Below are 24,925 nucleotides of genomic sequence, written 5' to 3'. Positions count from 1 at the left end.
AAACATTTTCATTAATCCTCAAGAGATGAATGAAGACCTTGGCCTTCCACGTGCATGTTAAAACATGGTATTCTGTACAACTCCACTGAATGCTATGAGAAGGACAAAGACAGGACACCTGTAAATGTCTCAACTCTTTTTTGCTGATTTTTTGTGATGAATTATCTTGGGAAGCAATAGTGTTCGATGATGTAGCGTTGGACCTTTGAAATAACATTTGTAATGTATACATTATGTGAATATTTTCTGAAACACCGACTAAAAGGAAATGTGTTACTTTTAAATAGTGAGTATGATTAAATTCATTCTCTTGATTTTCTTGCCAAAATCTCAGCTGTAAGAAATATATTAAGAAGGTAAATGACACTTCAGTTCTAGAGCTTCCATGTTTAAAAATATATATATTTTTATTTTATTTTTATTAGTAAGAAAGTTATAAGTAAAGCCATTGTACTTGCAATGCTAATTAAGCTAATTAAGAATTCTGACAAATTCAGAAGATCTGCAGAAGCTGGTCAGTGTTGAGGTAGACTTTACATTCATTTTACATATAACAGTTTTACCTAATAGAAGCATGGAAATACTCTTCTTAGTCTTCTCTAGAACAATTCCTAGTCAATCAAGTCAGAAAATGAAAACACACTATTTAAAAAAAGTCTCAATAAGTACAGAAAGAAATATTCCATGTTTCTACTTACCTGTCTGTCTACTTCTGGAAGCAAAAGCAGGAGGTATTGTTGAAAGTGCTGAGGTAAAGAAGCAAAGGTGTGTTTATTTATTAAAGCCCTCAGGTTGGTGTTCACTAGAATAGATCCTGGTGTTTCTATGTCAATATCCTCAGCTTTGGTCCATTTCAAATGTCCTGGAGAGAAGAAAAAAAACAACAACCAAGAAATAGTTTCAAACACATATAAAGAAAGAGAATAAAAACAATTCCTGTTTTTATGCTTTTAGTTTTCATCAGTTTAATATAGAAAGCTCCAGAGAAATGGTACTCTCAGATGGTAGCAGCCTTTTTTTTGCTCACAGCTTGTTTTATATTTCCTGAATTTCTTTCTTGAGATCTTACAGCATCCATGTTCCAGTCAACAGCACAACAGACACATTCTTACATTCAGATCAAGAGATCAACTCAACTCAGCAGAAGCAGATAATTTTCCTGTCATCAACATAATTCTATTTCCAAGCAAAAGGCTGATGCCAATCAATTATTATAGAGAGATTTTCTTGGGCCTGTGCCCCGCATTTGCAGTGCACTATGGTTTGCCTAACTCAGTCCACAGACTTGCTAAAACCTACCTGTATGAATAGACAGTTATCACAGAGGTGAGAATATCTACAGTGTTAATTTCGTGTTTGAAAACATGTATTTCTCAGAATTTTTGTTAGAACCTATGATGAAAAATGAGCAACACAGAGAAGACAACAGCAACAATTATCAGAAGTCTCAAAACAGAGTCCATGAGGAAAAATAAGACAAAGACTACACAGGAGGAAGGGGAAAATATATTAAAAACTGAATACAGGCATAAATGTCTTCCTACTGCCCACAGTCTAGAGCAAAGGAAGTGTTGCACAGTATGAAATATTACTGTCAAGGTAATACAAAGCTTTCAGCCACCTAGGACATTAGATTATCATAGAACTGTAGAATATCTTAAGTTGGAAGGGACCCATAAGAATTATCAGATCCTACTCCTGGCTCCACATAGCCTCACCCTAAAATCAGACCGTATGTCTGAGGATGTTGTCCAGGTGCTTATTCAATTCTGGCAAGCTCAGTGCTGTGACCACTGCCCTGGAGAGCCTGTTCCAGGGCCCAACCACCCTCTGATGAAGATATCTCAGGAAAGGCATTTCAGTCTTTATCACTGGAAAACTTTTAAGAATATGCAGAGAAATATCTGTCAGGAATGACAGATGTACAAGCTGATTTTGCCTTGTGACTAATGAATTTGGGTCACTACTGGAAGTCCCATCTGGCCTAACTTTGCTTTTATTTCTGTGATAATACTAATAGACAAAGCCCCTTAAAAAGCAGCTCACTACTGCTGCCTGCATCAGGATATATACATACTGCTATGAACCTTTTTGCCTTCCAGTCTTAACATACTATGATACACAGTACAGGAATGGAAGAAGTAAGGAGCATAGGAGGCCATTACAAATCAAAAACTTCTAACTCTTCACAGGAGGTTTTGATCTGTTGTACTTTCAAATATTTCAGAAATGATACAAGAGAAACCTTGTAGCAAGAATTATAACTGTTTTGTTAAGAATATTTATATTTTATAAATATGGATATTTGGGCATATTAGGAAATTCTCAAATGGTACAAAGTGTTAAACTGCTAACATTAATAAAAGCAGTGCTGTTACGCTTTAGATTTCTTGGAAGACTATGATCATTTATCCTGAAAGGTTATAGCATCACCCACAAAGTGCAGAAATGAAAGAAACTGCAATAGATTTGTAAATTCTGCAAGCTCCCCTTCAGTCACAGCCTCCCACAAACATTCTTCTAATTTCCTTTTACTTTTTAGCAAACAATAGTAACTGAATGAGACAACCGTTACTTTGCATTCAGTACATATCCTTTTCCAACTCATTTCTAACATACTGTATCTCTGCACAGCAAAATCTCCACTATGAACAAATGAATGCCCTGTTATAAAAGACAACTGTGTGGAAGAAGTGCTCATTTTCATGAATGCATCACAGTAAAATGTCCTCACCATCTGTTCCACCCACAAAATATGAATGCAAAAAGAACACAATCTCCAAGTGTAACACAAGTAGTATGATGTATCCAAATGCAATGCCTGTATATATATTCCTTTCTTTAATCCATAAAGCATACACATCTCTATCTTCTAAGTAACTACAAAATGAAGTAACATTTTCCCCAGTTGATGCTTCGGATTATGCCATACGCATATAGGTGGTCCAAACCAAAACAGAAGATATGATTGCAAAGTCAGTAACATCCAACATTGGTAGGTATTTTAATAGTGAGAAGAGACCAAGACAGTACCAGAAACTCACGCCTAATTCTGTGTGCCTGAGTTACACATTTTCCAATTATTTAACCTCCTACCACTGCACGTTGCTATGGCTGCTTTATCAACATGAGGAAGAAACACACACACTACTCCTAGGATAACAGGCTACCAGATCACTGTGAGTGGCCAGCATAGATATGGCAAATAAAAAAAGGGGAAAAAAAAATAAGAGAAGATCTGTTCAGAAAGGCAACAAGTTTTCTCTCCTGTATCCCTCCTAGCTTTAGGACCATTGCTGTAGGTTTCAAGTTCATAGTCAGATTTCGAGAAATATTTCAGAACAGCAGGGAAAGTAGCAACACTGTGGAATTTGACTGTACACCTCCACTGCGTAGCTACTCATAACTCTGAGAGACAGGAGTTTATCACAGAGCATTTGTCAATGTTTTTCATGTTGTGTTTCCACGGAAAAAGACACTTTGAGTCTTTATGTAGCTGCTACCGCAGTTTGGGAGTACCTCTGGCCAGATCAGAAATAGAATCTGGAGGATAAGAAAGAAAGACAAGCTTACAGCCTTGGAAAATAAGAGATTAGTCTTCAAGATAAAGCATTACCTATGAAAAGGGTGAAAAATATATATTTCTACATTGAAGTATGGGAGTCAAAATAGAAGGACAGAAATCACAGAAAACTTTAATCTTTCTACAGTATATCCCACGTTCCAAGGATGGTACCTCAAATGGCTGCAGAATTTATTCTGAAAGCTACAAAAAAAAAGATTTAATGAATTCATTCTGTATTTGGTACCAGAGGCCATATTGATGAAATATCTAGGGATAGGGAGGAATGGGTGCATCAAATCACACGTCTCAGTCTCACAGCTAGAGAAAAGTTACAGGAAATCATCAGAAATTGAACATATTTTTGCAAAGCAAAAAGGCAGTATTATCAGTTTTGAGTAACAGCATTTGATCAACAGAGACACTACATATCCATCTGAGATCAATAAATATTCTGCCAGAAGATCATATATGAAATCAAAACACAATTTCCTGGAAGTTTGCGATACAATGAGGCTTGTATAAAAGAGTTCACCAGAAACTGGAAACAGAGTATTTAACAAGCAACCTATAATATTGAGCAAGTATCTTCATTATTTTGCAGAATTGTTATATAAGAAAATAGATGAGGCTGTTCATAAAGAAAAACAATCCTATAATGAAAACAGGCATTAAATAATTTTGGAGATTATCCAGCCATTATGAAAAACTTGTTTGCAAACATTTCCAATGTGGTCACATTGCGAAATTCTTTTCTAAATGATTCAGCAGTCTGCTGAATGCAAAAGGTCCTCTGTAAAGAAACAGTTATGTAATTATTCGACTTTGCTTTATACGAGACAAGAGTCTTAGTGAATAGTACTTTTTCTGTTCCTTAGGGAACATTTCCAATTATGTTTTGTGCAGTGCAGAAAAAATTTCTCCATCACATGGAGCTATTGGGACTTTACTCTTTGCATCTCTTCAGAGAAAATTCTTCATTAATTACAGATCAGCATTCACGAATCTTGGTAAATAACATGGAAAACAAAAAACAGAAACTGTATCTACAACCTCAAGAGATGTAGCTTCAAAAATAATTTAGGATCCAGCAGAAGAAACAAATCAACCAAAGAAACAGAATCAATCAAAAATGATGTGCCAAACCTCTACATGACACAGAATAATGCAAATGAAGGAGAGAGTTAACTTAGAATAGAACAGATATGTAAGAAAATACACTATTCTCTTTGGGATTAAGCATGCATTAAGACTGCAAGCAGACTTAACAGTAAGAAAGAATATCTGCTACTCCACCCCTTACCACCCGCCCAAAAATCATAACGCAGCAATCAGAAGCAAGCTGCTAAATGACCTCTGTCTGCACTTGCTTGGGACTGTCAAATTTAAAAAGCAAGTACAGAAAAGCATTCTTGGGGAAAAACAATTGCCTGTGGATTTTCAAAACAGCCAGAAAAAAAAGATACTTTCTTGCGAAAAGGTCAACTTCGGACTTTGAGAAAGAGACTGGTAAATCAGCAACACAAAACTTTTAAATACAGCATAGCCATTCTAAACATCTCAATAGTATAATAACAAATAAATATACTTATTTTACTCTCACTCACCTAAACCAGATTTTTTTAACCTCTTTAAGTGCTGGCTTGTTTGTTTTCCAGTTGGAGACTTTTGTCCATGTTTCATCTCTTTATCAGAACCATCTGCTTCACCATTTTTAGATTCAGATCCTTAGGAGAAAAACAGAACAAAGCATGATACTGATGCACTTGTATCACAAGCTCTCCCTCCTCCCTGTCCCCTTGCTACACTGTAAACACAGCAAAAATGGGATTAAAGAAAACTGACATCTACTTGCTGAGAGGCAGTGCACCTTTCTGGTCACAATACAATTTCTCATCATCAGAGGAAATGGAAGAAAAAGATCAATAAGTCAATTAAGCGCTGAAAACTAAAGTTTATTGAACATTATAGTCAATAAAAATGTTCACTGATCTAATAAAAATAACGTTTTCCTATAACACACAAGGGATATCTTTAAAAATATTTTAACCTCAAGCTATGGGGCAGTAATGCAATCTAAAGGTGAAAAAAGATCGTTTTTCTCTGAAGTAGCACTTACAGAATGGAGATGCCTGGAAATACAATTGTCAATTTCTGTTAAACACAGACATAAAAATCTCTTAAAATGAAGAAACTTAATCGGAGCTAAAGGTCATAGTAACACTGTGGTGCTAAGAACAGCACCAGAACAAGAAAAGCTAACAAAAGGATCCCAGGATTGCAATGCAGAATTGACACAAATTCACATTCACAGAGAAGCTTGCCTTTCTTCTCCCCTCTCCTTTTCATGGCCTTGAATACCAGCATGTGGTCCTCCATTAGAGTTCCAGAGCCAAATAAAATGTTACTTTGCATTCCTTTAAGGCTGCTGCTATTATTAATTGCCATTTTACTGTGTGCCTTCAGCTCTTTATTAAAATTAAAGTAAAATCTCCGTCCTTGAGTCACAGATTTGATAAGGAAATAAAGACGTTACACAAAGCTTCCAAGTGACAATATTATTTTCAGCAGTCTCCCATTCTGTATGCTACACATCTGACTCAGAGGAAGGCTCTGTGACTAGCACTGATCTTGCAAACAGTCCTTTAGCTATTTACCTGAAGGTGAATCCGACTGCTCATCAGACACCTTTAATGGTGTCAAAACAACACGAGGAACAGTCTTGTTTACCATCATTGAGACTCCATTTCTTCTTTTCTGCTGTTGTCTTAAAGCCTATAAAAATGATAACAAAACATAAAAATGTAACAAAAAAATACTGCTCATAAGCAAATTACACGAGACATTTCTCTACCATTTCACTGAATCTCTTAAAATAAGCGTAATTTACGTAGTTACTGAATTGCCAGATTTCGCATTTGTCCCCTTTATGTCATTTTCCTTTAAAATACAAAATCAGGCTTTTTGGTTATAAAGAGAAAGATGCACCTCAGATCATTTTCCCTCACAACTTTGACAACAAAGAAGCACATAATTGTTTGCTCTACCTTAACAGCACAACATGATAACCCATGGAATGTGAAACTAAGAATTCCAGGTAAAAAAAACAGAAAATAAATGTTTCAAAACAAGAATAAAAATATATGTGTCTGCACATCTCTCGCAGGTGCATCCTCTCCAGTATACTGCTCAGTCAATCAAGTTAACACAGAGTGTCATCAGTATGTACAGCATGTAAGGACTACAGTATTGATGCACTCACTCAGCCGTGAGTAGTGCTGCACAAAATCACTGAACATGGCAGGAATCATTTATTTTTGTGAAGGGAATCAGTCCTAATCTTGGAAACCTTGCAGCACTTGGCTTCTGCCTGCTTGACTTCGGGCATTAACCTTCAGAACACGAACGCGATGATGTTCTGGCAAATCTCGGGAAAAATGATACAAGAATAAATCTCTACAAATGGAAGTGCTTTGTGTTTCATAAATGGATCGAGTGCAGGGTTGATAATGCAATACCAAATATTTAAAGGTTTGTAATAGCAAATACCTGACAGATTGTTTGATGTGGAAAATGATACTTGATTCAAAAGATCTTAAAATGTACAAATATGAATGCTTGCACATTGATACATTTGCAAGCATTAAAATTCTGGAATTAATCAGGATGGGCTGGGCTTAATACGGATCCCTTCTATTCTCCTGTCTATTTTCCTGCACCATCTTACTGTGCACTCTCTTTATATAAATGTAATTTGTGTTATGATCTTCTGAGAGATTTATTAAAGTAATACTATATCAATACGATATGTATTTGATATGAATTAGTCCTATAGTTTTATAAGCATGAATGATTAAAGACTTATAAAGATTAAATCTGTAACTTCAATTAATCTGCAATATTCAAAAAGTTCACATAGCTAAATCAAATAGAGAAAAAAAAAAAAGATTCCTGAAAAAAAGAAATCAATATCATTCCACTCTTCTAAATAACACACTATGCAACATAAAATACACCAAGCCACATAAAAGCTATTTCATCGATTAACCCCTTTTATAGTACAGTTCTTTAAAGACACATGAGCACTGTCCAATAAAAAGTGAATTACGACACCCAAAATCAAACAAATAGAAGAACCTGGTCGGATCTGCACTGAACCAAAGACACAAACAGAAAGCAATGAAGAACAGCCTACAGAAAGACACAAAATTCATACTTGTAATGGGCAAAGATAGTCATACCCATGGATAGAAAATTACAAAATGTAACAATGTCTCAAAAAGTACCCCAGAATTCCAAAACTTATTCCTCAGTGTACAGTCATGCCAACCCAGGTATCAAAACAGGTGACCTTCATTCAAGAGTGATGCCACTCAACAAATAGTCCGCTAAAAATTAAGTGAAAAGACAGCCAACTGCTGTCCTAACAATATGACATAACCACAACCCAGTCATTGCACTGTTGTGCCCCAGAGCCTTATTTACACAATGAACAAAGAGAAAACATCCAACCTCAGTAGTATCCTCCCTAGACAAATGAATATGAACACAAAAAAGTCCCACATTCTCCTGCAGTTTCATGGCAATTTCCACCTTTACCAGGGCTCATGACCTTGTTTCCAGCACCTTATAAAAGTATTGTCATAGTGTTTTATATCACTGCCATGACAAAGGTAGATTCTTTTAAAGCCTCTCAATTATCCACGCTTTAGACTCAAGGCCACAGAAAGGAGAGGGGACAGGACATGGTGAAGCACCCATGTCAGGTGATCAGTGTTTGTATGCTGCAGGGAACATGCTAGCTGCCAGAGCAAGGGCAGCACTACCCAGTCTTTGCCAAGCAGACTACTCACTTACCTTGTTTTGGCCAGCACGGGGCATGCTATGCTCACATGGTTGTATGGAACAGGAGCACCCATCCCAGCATGTCCCAGGAAAACCCTCAGTGCCACAAAGGCAAGAAAGTAGGATCTGGTGGACACTGCTACCAGTGGTACTGCACAGCACACTCATGAGCTAGAGGCTAACTGCCTCAACAAGTGAGAACAAAACAGAACCTTAAAGAAGCACTTCTCTTGATACATATTTGTTTTTCAGCATTTCCTTCTCCCTCTAACATTCTTTCTTTCACTGGCAGTCCCTCCTCCAGTCTCACAACACAAGGGATGGATCACCAGATGGGGCTGTATAGGGTGACTCAAGCTGACAATAAAGATGCATATGTGTGGACAGCCAATAGTCATGTTGTAAAATGGAAAAAAAAAAAAAAAAAACCAAAAACAAACAAACAAACAAACAAAAAAAAACCACCCCAAAACTAAGCAAACACCAAAATCAGTCTAACTTCAACACAAAATGCCAGTGAATCATGCTGTGCCCACAGAATACACTAACAGTCATCCCTACCCTTCTCTTTCCATTTGTCTAAGGAAAGCTATGAAGTAGGAGGAGAGTGTAGTAAAGTATCAGGTAAATAATTTCACATTTGACATACATGGTTAAAATATGGCTGAGATTTTGCTCAGTCATCCTGTTTCGTGGAAGAAATTATTCTCAGCTAATCACAACTTTTTTTTTTTTTTTTTTTTTTATATTTCTACTTTGAATTTAAAGGTTCAGGGTCTAAAATTGCGGATAGGCAAGTGTTTGCATGACAACACTAGGAGCAAACTAAGCCTAGGGAGAAACTGCAGACTGAAACCTAGTTACTAGTAAAACCAAACACCAGAAGGAGTTAAGTATAAACCAAGGACACTGCGTGCAGTCTCTGCTGAGGACAAATATATAACTGCTCTACACTTCGCCTGAGGGATATTAATTTTAGGATACAAGACTACTGTAGGAAAAGACAAGAATCTTGTATCCCAAGATTAATTCTACTTAGCTCGGAAGTCAACGGGATTACTCAGAGTGAAATATACACCAAATGCTTTGCTATATTGAGCCTTCAGTGTACCAAGCTAATTTAGTGCTTTCCTTGTCACCTTAATCAGATAAATCTTCAGTTTTAGCTCTTCTGGTGAAGGGAATAAACACAAAGTAGACAAGTAAAATTTGTAACTACCACTGAAGAGAATGAGAAATTTTATAACTTATTTCAAAGAAAAATGGTTCCAGAACTCATTGTAGAAACAGAAACAGTAACTAACACAAATGATATTGGCATCTTCTACTGACACAGCCCATTGCAACTCATCCATATTTAGAGATATATGCAAGAAAGAGCCAATGGCTCTACCAAATGATAAGGTGTCATTTTTACTACAGAAAGTAAGATAGTAACATATATAGCATGTATGATAGCTTATATAATACATATTTTTCCTTAATGAGATGAAGGTCTATGTTTACACTTCAAATGTATTCAGTCATTTTGTGCTAAATGCTTCAGTTAAAAAAAGCTGCAAGTTGTAAATTCCTAGAACTGAGAACCGTTACAGCAATCTGTAAAACATTACTGTCATCCTATCTCTACAGCACATGAATAAAAAAGGAGAGAAAGAAAATGAAGGTTCATGTGGCATACAAGTTAAACATTAAAATCTCTATTAAAATCACCACCAAAATATAGTACTTACATACAGCCTTTCACAAGCAGATTTGCAAAGGACATCTGTGAATCTCTTGCACATAACGAGTATGGAGAATTCTCAATATTCCCATTCATAAAACAGAACCTGTGACCATCTGTTGAATAACACTGCCACGGTCATTATACAGGGCTTGGTATAATTAATTTGTTTAATAATATTATTTTTATTGCCAAAAACTTTAAGTAACCTGTCAATCTATTTTCATCCAAAGAGCTCAAAATAACATAAAAAAAAAAGAGTGGTAAAAATCCAAACTCAAAAGATATGTGCCAAAAAGAAAAACATAATGCAACTAACACTGATCTTCTAATTTCAATCTGTTTTTCATATGTAGGTCACAAGAACAGGTCTCCTCTTTTTTAGGGAGTTTATGACCTTGTTGGAGTATAGCAGCATGTTGAAGGATTCATGAACGCCATTATATATTCTTAAAAACAATCTTTTCATATAAGTAGTTGCTTTTGACATAGGAAAGACTTCTTCAACTAAATAACAAGGTAGCAGACTCCATTAAATAAAAGCAAATAAAAATAAGCATTCATTGATGCAGGAGTGAAAGGAAACTTAGACTAAAAGATAACTGGGGAGAGGGAAAAATATATCCCTCAAAGAGTCCCAGAAGTAAAATGTCAAGCATTACGCTCTCATTTAATGCTGCTTAGGATTTTTTTTTTTTTCATTTTTCTTTCCCACATCTTTTCAACTCATAATGAAAAAATGCAGCACACAAACAAACCATTAATGTAGAAAATCACTTTCATTTGAGCTTAAACGCATGACACGCTGAGAATGTTAAAAATTAAGTTATTAACAACAAAGATATGTACCAGTTGGTTGCATTAAGCAACACTGTCCCAGATTTCTTTTTGTTACTGAAATGTCAAGTCTACATTCTGAAACTCATATCATGAAACATAACCTTTGAAATTTCACAGTTTATGGATCAGAAACATAAAGCTACGGAATTCTTCCATTCTGCCATGTAAAAAACACATGCTATAATAAACAGAAAAGAAGTCTACTGTACGAAATAAATAACAACTCTGCATTATGGTCATGGATCCTAAATTGTCAATGTCAAAACAGATTTATAGTTTATCACTGATTCACTTAACACCACCATAAAATTCCATCTTTGTCCTCTCACTCATCTTCATCTTGTTAGTAAAATAAAGACAGGCTTTAATTCCTATGTTTCTCTTGAATTAAAATCTCAGTGGCAACCTGTTTCATGGGTACATAGAACACTTAAAAAAACAACAACAAAATACAGCAAGCATCACAAATCATGAAGAGTAAACACATTATTGTTCCTGGGATGCCACCACTTAGTAAACATATGCTGAAAGTAGTTACAGGCATGCAAATTTATAATTAAAACAATAATAAAAATCTCCCAAGGAAACTGCTACAAAATACAAAGCATCATTTCCAAAGCATGGAACAAATTAATGTATTTCCAGCCAGACCTGTACACCAAACATAACAATATTGGCACTATATGTATACAACTGGTTGTTTGGAGATGAAGAACAGAGGCAGAATACCTGGAAGTTCTTAAACCTAGAGACTATTTTCAACTTATGCTGATCAGTTGTAGAATAAGTGTCTGTTCTCATACTCCTATTTATTTTTTGGAACATAAATCATTTCCAGGTCTCTGTAGCACTGAAGGTCTTTATGCACAATTACAGCACTCATTAACAGATGAACATTTTTCTGTGTTTTAACAAAAATGAAAATAAAGTGCATGGACATTTGTGACATAGAGAGAATGTGCATTCCCGCACATGTCTGCATCTGCAAGTCAGCCCTACCTTCTATAGGGGTAAAAGAATACATTCACACCTACAATTGCTGCAGTTCACAACAGACTGCAAAGTAAAGTTTTGTTTGCTTTCCCAATCCCAGAAAAAGACAGGACAAACAAAAGTGTGATGTGTTCAACGCCTGTTCTGCCTTGCATGTGAACGGGAATGACAACGACATGGGCACTCACTCAGTGACCTTTTTTTTTTTTTGTCTAAAGTGAAGAGTGAATTTAAAAAAAAACAAAATGGTGTAACAATATGATAATAATATCTACCAGCTGAAAAATATTCTACAGGAAAGCTGCTGCTTGAAACAATAAAGCACATGTAGGTAAGCAAGCAGTTTGCATAAAGCAGTTTAAAAACAATATAACAATGTCAATACAAAATCTTGTAACAATAAACAGTATTTTCCCGCAGGTCATATTTGCAAACATACTACGCTTGTACACTTGTAAAGGGTGCAAAGTGCAGTGGGGGAACTATAAAGCTAGACTACCATCCTCCAGATAAAAACATCTCGTCATTACATCTCAGAGAAAGTGGTTCAGCAATTTACATTAGACTGTTGTATGCATGAAGATTGGACTGTCTTTATGCCAGACGCCCTGCTCCAGCTTGCGTTCTGCCACATGCCCCTGCACCCTAGCAAGCAGCCTTCTGGGGACCTATCCAACAGTTCTTACAAAGGGATTTCCAGATTACTGCCTGTCAGCATTTTGTTGGAGGCTTTTGAGAAGAGTTGTGAGCTATTACAACTCCTGCCTTTCTCTCAAAAGACCAACTATTTCTAAGATGAACTTTAAAATCGAGGCCAGATTCAGTTTCTCCTGGGTCTTATTTTGTATGTAATACAATATTCCAATCAAAATCCGTTCTTTACATTTGGCTCAGAAGAAGGTATTCACTTAAGACACCCACTGCCAGTATATGGAAGAATCACGTAACATCTTCAGAAAAGTTTGACTAATGTACGCTGTACCAACAAAATGAAACTCCCATCTACACTGATAGTATTTGTCATTAGTACCATACTTACAACCAATCCATCTTAAAAGTTCCCTAGGCTATCTAAAGAAGACCATTATCAGATAAGTGCAGTGTTTAAATTTAGACCGCTGCCACCATTTTGGTTGTCTAAGACTTGAGACAAGCAACAGCATCTACACAGCAGAAATAAGAGAGAGCTGAGAGAATTTTTGACATAGATTTGGGAAGGGAATGTATGTATGGGTGGAATATTTAAAAAAAGGTTTCATTCAAGGGTAGATTTTAAGTGAAGGATCCAATCTTACCGTGAAGGAGAGCAGTCAACAATGCTTCAACATGGTAGTGTTCTAAAGTTGCTTAAAAATTCTTTTTAGATATTTCTCAGAGTAAGAAATTCTGAAAACCACATTTATTAAAACAGCAAACATGCAGGACAGATGCAAAAAAGCATGCTATGCAAACAACCCATTAGGGAAAACAAACAAGCAAATGCCCCCAGCAACTGGAAGTTAATATTTAAAAAGTGGCACAAAAAGAATAGAGGGATCATTTGGATTCCTGCCCCTTTTCTTTCCACCACAAGTAAAGGCTGTGGACCATGGGGATGACCCAGAAAAAAAAGTCCCATAAACACTGTCTTGCGTCTTACCAAAGCACTGTGTTGAGCAGCTGGTACATGCTGCCCACGCATAGGGACCTTTAGAGGGACATACCGTGCAGCCTGCCTTCGGGCAATGCATGTACTCCCTGAAGAGCTCCTTCTGGAACTCTTGCTCTTCCAGCTTCTTTTCCCCATTATGCAGTCTCCCTGCCATAGTTTCTCTGTCCTCTTCCCTAGACTTGTCTTGACAATCAGAAAATCAGTTTAGTTTAGCATCTTCGAAATTCCATTTTCCTGAATGCATTTTGTAAATTCCACTGTCCCTTCCCATGTCTCTCTAGTAGTCAAAAAGCAACACATTTTTCTTGTTTTTCATTTGTTGACAGGAAAATTTGTCAAGAATCATCACTTATGTTGCCAGACATCTGATCAAATGCTTCAGCTAGGGAGCCAGAATTCTCCAACTGTGGCCTTGGTAAATCTGCAGTATCTGAAATGAAACATAGGAAAATGGTTAATGTAGGCTCTAAGACAGTACAACAAATTCTCTATTACCAAGGAATTCAGTACAAGAAGTATCTCTCAGTTCACAGTGGAATTTCAGAGACTTTTAGGAAGTCACCCGGTGCTCAAACTCTACATGTTCTGGTCATATTCAGAATAATCTCCTCTGTCATGCTTATTTCTTCAAGGGTGGAGATGGGAAAGGAGGGCAGACAAATATATCAGGCTTGTATCAGAACATATGAATGAGTCATATCAACTGAGTCAAAGGACAAACACCATAGACAGAGTCATATGGATTAATTTCTAAGGACAGGAAAGTGCTTCAGGAGAGCCTGTATCTGGCTGTAGTCAAGGAAAGAAGTCCTAACAGAATGACCATGGAGGGAGCAAGACTGGTGAGTTTGCTCTTTTTCTTCTCTCAAAGCAAGGTAAGAGGTATGCCTGAGCTGGAGAAAGGAAAGCAAATCCACACCAGAGTCAAGGGAGTACAGGATTCTACCTTCAGTGCCAACCTAGGCACGTGGACACCTGTGTAATTAAAAAAACCAACCAACCATACGAAAAATCCTGATAAAACAGTTCAGTGAATTTGGGCAAATCAGGGCTAAGTCATGGTCTTCACCATCCTGCTCCAAAATTTAATCTTCTGTTGCTTCATGTTATCGATTGGTTTCTAATAATATCAATTATAGTTATGCCAGAAAAGTTAGCCTGAAATATTACTTGGAGTTTATATGTCTAATGTCCTATAATTCAGAAGCAACAAATGAGCCAAACTTCCCCACAGCTTTCTTACTGCTCGGGGGCTGAGAGCATCCATTGAAATGAAAAGGGGTGTGGAGCTGCCACTTCTGTTCTAAGAACAAATCATACGGATGGGTGCTTCCTTCTTCATGAGAAACTGCATCTACCCACTTCATGAATAAATTAGTGGCACATATTACAAACCCAGCCACCAAGCATGCAGACAAAGCCCAAAGTTAAGAAAAACAAAACAAAGCAGCAGCAATAACATACCTTGAGTAGATTCCCTTATTTCCTGAGCTTGTCTCCTCCCAAACCCACTTGGCTGCTGTCTCTGGAGTTTCTGTCTCTACAAAGAGATCTGGATGCCCAGCACAGTCTCAGACATGTCCTGGTCTGTATTCAGATTCTGAGTCTGAATGAAGTATCCTTCTCTTCTCCCAACAGAAAATTTATGGGTACCCTTCTTGGTGCTGCTTCCAAAGTGCCAAAAGTGAGGCAGGATTTTCTTCCATGTCTGAGAGGTCTAATATCATCCCAGACATCGTTATATCACATCTTCAAGTTCTTTATTCTTTCTTGGTACTGACTCAGGAACCAACTGGTACACTGATGGGCAAGGTACTTGGCTATCAGAGTCCAACAGACACTAACACCACCTCAATGTCCTTGATATTCACAATATGCTCACGTGTTACCTATGTGAGGACAGTTTGCAGGTATGATCGTTTCTTCTGATAAATGTTCCAAGAACATCCTGATAGATACAGACAAATCTGTACATAGTGAAGACTTCCAGAAAAAGTAACACCTCAAGTCAATGGAACAGAAACTGGACCAGAGAGGAGCATGGTAGATACTATGCCATGACTTGATATCCATACTTGAGTTTAGCTTTGTCCAGAGCAAGAATAATTCACACAGTAGTGTGATCATGTGCCACTGTTAGCAGATGCAGATGTAGTTCAGTACTTTCCTGGTAAGAGATCCTTACATAGGTCTGCATGCCAAAATCCTCAAGTGTGAAAATGAGGTATGGAACTGATCAGTACTGATGGGAAATCAGTATGTGACAGCATGCCAGGAACACCTTTTCCAATGTTACTAGATATGCAATAGCTGGGCACACATACCCAACCACTTCCAACACCAAAAGGGAAATAATATCTTTAAAATCTGCCATCAGAAAGATGAGCATAAAAGACAGCTCTACACCAGACTCTTTTGTCTAAACTAACATGAATAGGAAATATTTTGTTGGACTTTGCAACAACTATTCAGGAGCAAAAGTGAAACTTCCTCAAAAATGAAATAAGCAGCATGAAATACAATCGGTGGTGAAACAATTGAAATACCTCTTCCAGCAAAATGACACTATGGAAGGTTGTGAAGCTAGAAAGTTTCCAGAACAAAATGGCAGCCCAGGCTTTTAAATGTGATGAAATAAGGTCTGAAGTGTGACACAGACCTTCTGAGAGTCCACAGGAACTGTGAAGCTCCCTACCCCCTGCGAAGCACCTCCAGATCTACTGCTACCTGAGAGAAGTCAAGACCAAGAGCCAGGGCTGAGAAAATGCCCCTTCCTCCAAGCTGCTGGCATAGCTCAAGAAATTCATTGTCATGACCAATTTGATTCACGAGAACATCCTAAAAATGCAGGCGGTCACAAGGAAACATAAGATTGTTCTCTGCAACCTACACCCAGGAATATCTCTAAAATTCATTAAAAATGAAACCATTTGTAAATCCAGCATAACACTTTAAAGAGAATGACATGACCACAGTGACTAACAAGTAGATAAACAGTGGAAAAAACCTGTTGATTTGAGCCCAGATCTTCAGGTGTACTTCATGTTATCAACCTGCCTCTCTTTAATTTTTAATGGACAACAAAAGAAATACACACCTCATTCTGACATTATATATATGATTATACATCATAAATATTGCTGAAAGCAACTGAAAGATGAGCAAAAAGGCTCATCTTTTGTTACTTTAGCACAGAACCTATAAGTTGGTATCAGAAGACTATTGCAGCCAACTGCCTGAATTTTTTCTGCATTTAAATGAACTCCAGGCAGTCATTTGTACAAATTTTGCATTATGTATCCACAAAAGCAACAGAACAAAATTCCCACAGTAATTTTATCCATTAAATCACTGCTGAAATTCATTTTTCTCTGTTACCATATCAAATTAAATCAAATCTGCAGCATGCATACGGCAGTAGCCAGCACCTGAGAAAAAGCAGAACAGGTAAAATCCTCTACCACTCCACAATGAATGCAGAGAACACATTTTACTGATAGTTGAACTAATAATCTCATACTCTGAAGTACAAGATCTAATTACTATCAACTTAATTAAAACTGATTTCTTTCTATTGATTACTTAACCTTCAGATGGTGCTTTAAACCTATCGCCTTAGGGAATATTTTCAATGATTTCCATCAGTGTTATGACTTTTTACATTAAGCTATTTTGATTAGTTTGCTCTTTCTTAAACTGTTCTCACTGCTATTCATCTTGAATTGTTCTTTTTTTTTCCCCTCCTTCCCTTCCCCTGCTCCATCCACTCCTAAGTTCATATATTTATTACAAAAAATCTATACAGAAGTTTCCAAAAAGCTGTGTGTGTTTCTCTCAGTGATCATGCAGCTAGTGAGTTGCTTTTTGCTCACTGTCCAACTTTCCTGACCAAACAGTTATGAGACCCCGATCTAAGAATCCTCCCCAGTCTTCAGAATGCGTAAGTACAAGAAAACCTGCTGTGAATAATACCAGTCTATTAATTTTAGTGGATTTAAACTCAGACTCCATGAAAACCTAAGTAAAAATACTTAAACGTTTCAAGAAGGCAACACGGACAGGCCTTCCTTAACTTAAGCCTGAATCAACAACTCTGTAATAAACTACCCTGTGAAACACTGTACCTCAGTTAAACAGAACTAAGAGAGGAGTCACAAGAAAAATAAAAGCAACGACATCTCATCAAACTAATGTTTTTAACAAGCTGTATTTCATTTTTTACAATATTTATGTGACTAAAACAGATTTCTACAAATTCAAAATTGAGGAGACCCTGATAAATTTCTTTAATTATCATTTTTTTAAGTTTTTCATTTGTCCTGTTGTAAGCTGAACTAATTTGGCACTGTTGGAAAATAAATTTCACATTTATACTCTCTATTAATAACTGATTTTTAATATGCAGTTACTTTTGTGAAGTTTTACTATATTACTTGCAGCCTAAATCATCTGAATCAGAGGTTATCCAAAAACCAAACTCAATCCCACTCTTACACATTGTAGTGTCACACTTAGTTTGAAAAAGAATTACTAAGCAGGCCATAAAGGAAAACTGAAGAGCAAGTATATCTGGATTCTTACTATCTGTAGAACTTACTCCAAAATCTTTGTTTTATTTTAAGCCTCACATAAAATATTCAGTATAAGTGCTTACATACAAAAACCTGGGATGTGATTAATACAAACAATTCTGCTTCCTTGCTTAAGATTGCTTCCTTCCTTAAGAAAACATCAAAAACACAGTAAATGGCAGGACTGGTAAACAAACAAACATAAAAAAAACCTTGCAATGCACCATTAAACAAAATCCTACAAATCCTCTCAGAAATGCCCTGAAATTCTGCTGACATCGCATTCTCACATTCATATCAGATACCCATGTGGAGGACAGCCAACTGACCTGCAGTCAGCAGGAGCTTACCTGCTTAAGTGCTTTCTTTGTGTGCTGCTGGAAGGAAGATACTAGCTTGCTTTGCACTGGTGCATTTGTAAGGCTTGAATCACGATTGGAAGACAATTCTTCAGATGTCTGCTTTGGGCAAACTTTATAAAAAAAAAAAAAAAAAAAAAAAAAAAAAAAAGAACACTGTTATGGAGGTTATCTTCTCTATTCTTCTTGAAGAGCCCCAAGAAAGGAGGAAAAAAAAACAAAAAAACAAGGACCTGGAAAACAAAACACTTGTGCTATGAAATTAAACTAATCTTGAGGTCCAAATAAGCTGAGAATCTGGTCACACTGTAAATAAAAGTGTTGCTTCACAATTAGTTGTGTCTCCCCAGGCCCTTTCTTTGCAGCCCTGGAGACTGCAGGTTTTGCCTGTTGGGTCCTGAAGGTAACTGAAGGAGTTGAACAAGGGTCCTCATACAGAAGCCAGGCAAAAATTATTTTCTTCGTTAAGTCACTTTCTAAATGTGTACTTTATGTATAGAAGACACTGATGACCCTGTGCTCTAGAAGTAGCAGTGGCTTCTTAGGAGCCAGACTACTCCATTTTGTTCCATTCTTGGCAAAAGTAAGAACACACACTTGCTTTTTTAACGGGTAAATTGGAATATCTCCTCTGAAAAGAGGAAACTGGTCTCTCAGGCAATACACACTGCTATTCGTCAGTCCTTTTAATAATACATGTTTTAATAAATAAATAGCACTCGCTTTAAACAGCCTCTTGACTACATGTTGTCTGAGACACAGAAAAGTCTCCCGGTTAAAAGAAAAAATGACAAATTATTTCTAAAAATCCAGCTTTACTAAACAGATATGAATGCCTGGAGCATTCTGTTAATCACAACAGTCAGCAAGCTTGACTAAAATGGCTATGAAAACCCTTCTGCTCTTCATGTCTGGAATTACCATTACTTTTAGTAGTGCTTAAGACAGCTCCAGCTAAAACAGAATGAGCATGAATCCAGGAGCTGAGCACTTTTCTTCTTCCCTCGTCCTTAAACTCAGTTCGAGTCTGGCTGCCCAACACCAGTGCATGCTGACACGTTCCCTTTGTGATGCCCAGGTCTGCCCTACGTGGCGCAACTCCATAGGACTCTGAGGACATGTAAACAAGCTGCATAGATGTGCAAGGAGGAGTTATAGCCCAAATTTTCTCTTCACGTATGATTTGCTCCTTCCATCCTTCAATAGTGTGTAGAGAACTGAAGGAACAGATCAGAGCCCTTGCCTCTAGCAGTATTTCACAGAATAAATATTTTAAAGGCTTTTTCTTTGTGTTTGTAAGAAAAAAGATAGAATTGAGACAATTCAGCTATCAATAATTAATTGGCAGCATAAGATGCATGGGATATTAAACATTTCCATGCTGAAAGAAAAACTAATTAATACTTACCTCACAACCAGAGAATATATTCTGTTTTATAATATTGGGGCTATATCAAGATAATTTTCATATTAGATTAAAAATTTTCATTAGCAGATAAGAGAAATTCAATTTTGTCACAAGATTTCTAACCGATATTTTCAACTTTTTTCCATGTACTTGAAGCATTTGTCAAGAATATACAAAGAAGCTGCAACACAAAACAGCTTCCAAGCTTACATTAGGATTAATCTTTTCCATATGATGAGCAAAGCTCACAATCAAAAATGACAACTTGAAGGAGCAGTATATTGTCAGCAGAAAACAAACAATAGCTATTTTATATAATTTAAATCACTGCAGTAGTGAAGCTCCTGAGATACAGAACACCTACACCAAAACAAAAATCTGACACTTCAAATTATTCAGCTTTTGCTTTGTTTCTTCTTTCACAGATATTTTTACTGTTTTCTGGCAAAGACTAAGACACTCAAAGGATTGAATTAAAAATGGAAAAAGAGCAAGAACACATCTCAAAGTTAAGGAGAGCAAATTAAAAAATGCCTGAAGAATGGAAACTATCATGTATATAACACTCTCTCCTAAGAGATGATACCACATGACCACATACCATCATGAAGAATGCACTTTCGTCCTCCAGTAGGACTGAAACTTCCATTTACTTTTTTGATTAAGTGGGAAATTCTAATTTTCATGACATTGATTTTAAACATTACCCAAGTGTGTCCCTGTTTATTTTGGTGACAAAGTCAATTTTGGAAAGGTTTGGCAAACTAACTAATGATGCTCAACACTAGTGACACTGTTAGCGTCAAACCCATGATACAGTGAGGGAATAAATGTAAACGTGGTCCTACACTGATTTCGTGCTTTCATTCATAAACTTTAAGTTAAATGAAAAATGCCCCGTCCTTGGACGTGTTCAAGGCCAGGTTGGACGGGGTCCTGGGCAACCTGATCTGAATGTGTATGTTTGGTGGCCCTGCCAGGCAGGGGGGTTGGAACTACATGATCCTTGAGGTCCCTTCCAACCTGGGTGATTCTGTGATTCTGTGATTCTGTGAAAAATGAAACTGTGGCAAGGTCTATCAGAGGCAGTACTTCTGATTTCTATCATTATTTCTATTTTCACAGAATCACAGAATCACACAACTGTAGGGGTTGGAAGGGACCTCCAGAGATCATCGAGTCCAACCCCCCATTTTGCATAAAAACACTATCAGTGTATTGTTTCTTTTTACTTCTGCTTCTTGAAAATGTTGACAATTAAGTAAAATCAAGAAGCAAGCCTCATTCTGCTTGGTGAAGCAACTGGAACTAAAACCTGCTGAAATAATAAACCAGTTACATAGCCATAATCTCTTCTGCATGTACAGAAGGAGTACCACTGGATGGCGGTTCAGTTTACTGCAACTCCAAATTACTTTAGATTTTTGAAACAAGCAAACAAACATGTAGGGAAGAAAGCAATTCTTCTTCCTGTAGTCTATATAGGCACATGAGGTTGAAAGACACAGCTTAATACATTTAAAATGATATGGCGACTACAGAAAGGCAACTTCATTTATTAACAACAAATTAGTTGTCTTTCTAAAATATATTTTCTACATTAAAGACAGTTTCCTTCAGATATTAAGTTGCTTAAAATAGTAAAAATCTATTTAAAATATTGTTTTCCATGTTTTACTTCAATTTCCATTTCCATTTAAAAACAGCTTGATACAAATAATGGGTAAAAGCCTAACGATCTACAGTAAATAAGAGATATCACAGACTGTTTTCTAGAAATAGAAGAACATAAACACTGCAAATTTAAATACATGATACTAATTTATATAATTGTTTAATGGCTTATGCAGTCTATTTTCCCAATTAGCACAAAATAATACCCAAATTATTATACAAGCTTTATTTAGAGGCAAATCAATATATTTATTGTTTAAAAGACACTATGAATTAATCTTTCATTAGGAAATTAAATGCGAGACAATTAGTAAATTTATTCTTATGTAAGTCGTGCTACATAATGATTTAAATCAAACTGTAACAAAATCTCAGTATATTGTGAAGGCTGTGACCACAGAAAATTGTGTTTATTTGTTCACTTAAATGGGTAAAATCCAACTGTTTTTCTCTGCGTGAGTTAGAAGTGGAAAAAAAGGGAAAAATGTAACAGAAAAATATGTTGGTGTTTGAAGTGAACACTGATGTTCTTAGTGGGAAAAACAAACAAACAAAAAAATAAAATAACTGGAGCAGGTATTTCTGCAAAGAACAATGGAAAATAAAAACAAATTCTAGAAGAGTTCTTGATACGTATGTACGTGGTCTCTATACATACGTAGGTCACTCTGAAAGTAATGCATCCTATTTACTTCCATGGAAACTACTACAGATATAAAAAGCACAATAACATTCTTTGTTTGACCAAATTCTAGCTATAAAGCACTGTTTTTCAACATACTCAATACCATTAGCTACTCATTTTTGTCAGCGATGAACAACAGCCTGCATGCAGCACTCACAAAAATCTGTATCTACTGCCTCACTGTGCTCAAATCTGCTGTTTGATCTCCATAAACATTCAGCAAACACTGACGAATGTCAATGGATGCCCTCATTTTCCACATGGAGGAATTCAATGACACACCTTTGCTTCATACACATTTCCATGTCAGACGCCATTGTGTCAGACTCCCCCTCTGCTGCCATCTGTATGGCAACAACATGTAATAGAATACTGGGGGGAAGGTTCAACCCCTACTGCAATACCACCAACGTCCGCCTCTGATATTGTGGACTAACATAAAAATACAGAAGGCATTACTTTTGGAGCAGCTCTCATAAATACAACTTTGCAGAGCTGGAACTACTCTGTCCATAAGCTCTGAAGTTTCATTAATATTATCAGATCTATGCTGAAAAGCTGTATTATTAAACAATGCTAAAAATAAATTCAACACTGAGGAACAAAAAAAGAATCCGGAAAGAATGCAACAGATGAAGGAAAAATATTTGGGTAGCAAATAAAAAGACTTCACCATTATTGCTACTGTAGAAAAAGAGAATGAGCCGTTTTAATCCCACAGGAGGCATTTCCATCTAGTAGAGAATAATTAGGCCCCATTCTTTAAATCAGCTTCTTTAAGGAATCAGGAATGAGTGAAGGAATAAAGCAAAAAGCAACTATTAAGCCATAAAATGTTAGGTTATGAGCTGGAAGAGCAGCTGGGTTTCTGAAGATAAGACCTCTTTAGTGAGTGCTCAGAAAGTGTTAACATGAATGATAAAATTAGAATTCCTTAACAAAAAGAACATGTTAAAATGTTTTAGACAACTTCCAGATAAGATAACCTCCTCTCTTCCAAGACCATTTTTCCAAGACCAGTTTTGGTAATTACTGTGAAAAGTTGTGATTTATAAAAATCCACAATGTTACCTTTCAATTTCAAATTTTATGAAGTGATTCAGTAATTTTATATTACCAGCCATATCCCCCCCTGAAAAAAAAAAACAAAAACCAAAACCAACCAACCAAACAAAAACACTAAAAATATGATACCTGCTTAAAACATAATAGAAGATTATGTTTCTTCAAAGAAACAGTAGGAATACAACTTCATTATTTGGTTGCACTGTCACTGAAATTTATTAGGAATAATTATAAACAGATTTATGTAACTGAAAGGATAGAAAAGTTTCTGGAGTGCTTTAAGGGTCTTATTTTCCCTTAGCACAATTAATTCTTATTTCAGACAGATGATTCTTATTTTAAATCAAACCAGTAAAATCAACAGCATTTCACTTCCTTCTTTTTAATAGGAACCACAGCAGATGAGACGTATTGTTTACTAATGGCCACGTTACAAAACTCAAATTAATATTGCTACCATATGCTGAAGACTATAGCCCCACCTCAAGCATAAAATGTATGCACACACTCTGGAGATACGAAACTTAACAGACCCTTAGGAAAACAAGTACACATAAACTGCCTCTAAAATATCCATAAAATTCATTATTTTCCTTGTGTGACACAGATCTATACTTCTATTGACATATATGGTCATGCTTTGCCAACATAGATGTATCAAGTAATTCACCTCCATCACTCTTTGATCTCTAGAGCCCAGCTTACAAAATCTGAACAATTCAGAACTTGACTGTTGCCATCAGCTTTTAGAAAAGAAAACCCATTTGGGAGTTAGTTAATTGCACAGCTTCACCAACGCAAGCAAAACCAGAACCATATATCAAGGCTAAGACTGTGACTATAATATTCTTTCTGAAAAGCAATACTTCCAGCATGAAATGATAAATAACATTCAATCATATATTTTGGAAGGGGACATTAAGTATCCTGTTAGGATAGTAGTTTGCACTGAATCACATAATCATCTGAAGAGAATTTTGAGCCTAGACACTTCATAAATCTTTGAAAACTACAAAATCTTATTCCAAAAGAAGTCAACATTTTCCACTAAAAATGTAGTCTATCATCACTAAGTCACTAATTTCTAAGGCCTCATTAACTTTACTGTACAGCAAAGAGAGCAGATGAGAAGACCTTCCTCAAGATCTACAGGATCTTCTCATTTTTATGACTCATGCAGTGGCAATGAAACAAACAGAAGTTAAACTCAGTCCTGGGTACAAAACTTCTACAATTAATTCTGGGGAAATGAAAAAGAAAAAACAAAACCAAGCAGCAAAAAAGTGTCGCTTTCTGTCTCTTTCTTTCAAGTGCCATACCAAACTCAATATGTTCAGGCTGCTACCCTCTTTGCCACTTTCCTGATTTGAAAAGACCCTACCTTGCAGCAGACATTGCCATGTGCAACAGATACACTCAGCAGAATCAGCAGATTATAAGAGAGAACAAGTTGGGGATGACAGGTTTCCCTGGACTGCACCAGAAATTTCATTCTCAGAAAAATAACTGAATACGAAACTTGGATTCAGCTTTCAAATATTGGTGA

General features: G+C 36.4%; 1 protein-coding gene across 3 annotated transcripts in view; it reads right to left on the bottom strand.

Annotated features, from left to right (window-relative positions):
* Positions 1-24,925, bottom strand: part of ASXL3 (ASXL transcriptional regulator 3) — a 127,424-nt gene that overhangs the window by 37,322 nt on the left and 65,177 nt on the right. Inside the window, exons 1-5 of one of the 3 annotated variants that reach the window (XM_052703873.1) lie at positions 18,539-18,649; positions 13,670-14,047; positions 6,220-6,337; positions 5,170-5,289; positions 699-862 (exon numbers count right to left, since the gene is read on the bottom strand). In XM_052703873.1, the coding sequence (XP_052559833.1) occupies positions 699-862; positions 5,170-5,289; positions 6,220-6,337; positions 13,670-13,771 (504 nt within the window). In that variant the 5' untranslated portion in view covers positions 13,772-14,047; positions 18,539-18,649. The other 2 variants (XM_052703874.1, XM_052703875.1) reach the window with 2 other exon arrangements.

The sequence above is a fragment of the Tympanuchus pallidicinctus genome, unplaced genomic scaffold (assembly GCF_026119805.1).
Source record: "Tympanuchus pallidicinctus isolate F22 unplaced genomic scaffold, pur_lepc_1.0 scaffold5, whole genome shotgun sequence".
Classification (NCBI taxonomy): domain Eukaryota; kingdom Metazoa; phylum Chordata; class Aves; order Galliformes; family Phasianidae; genus Tympanuchus; species Tympanuchus pallidicinctus.
Note: the sequence above shows the minus strand (reverse complement) of the source record. Positions and strands in the feature narration are given on the sequence as shown.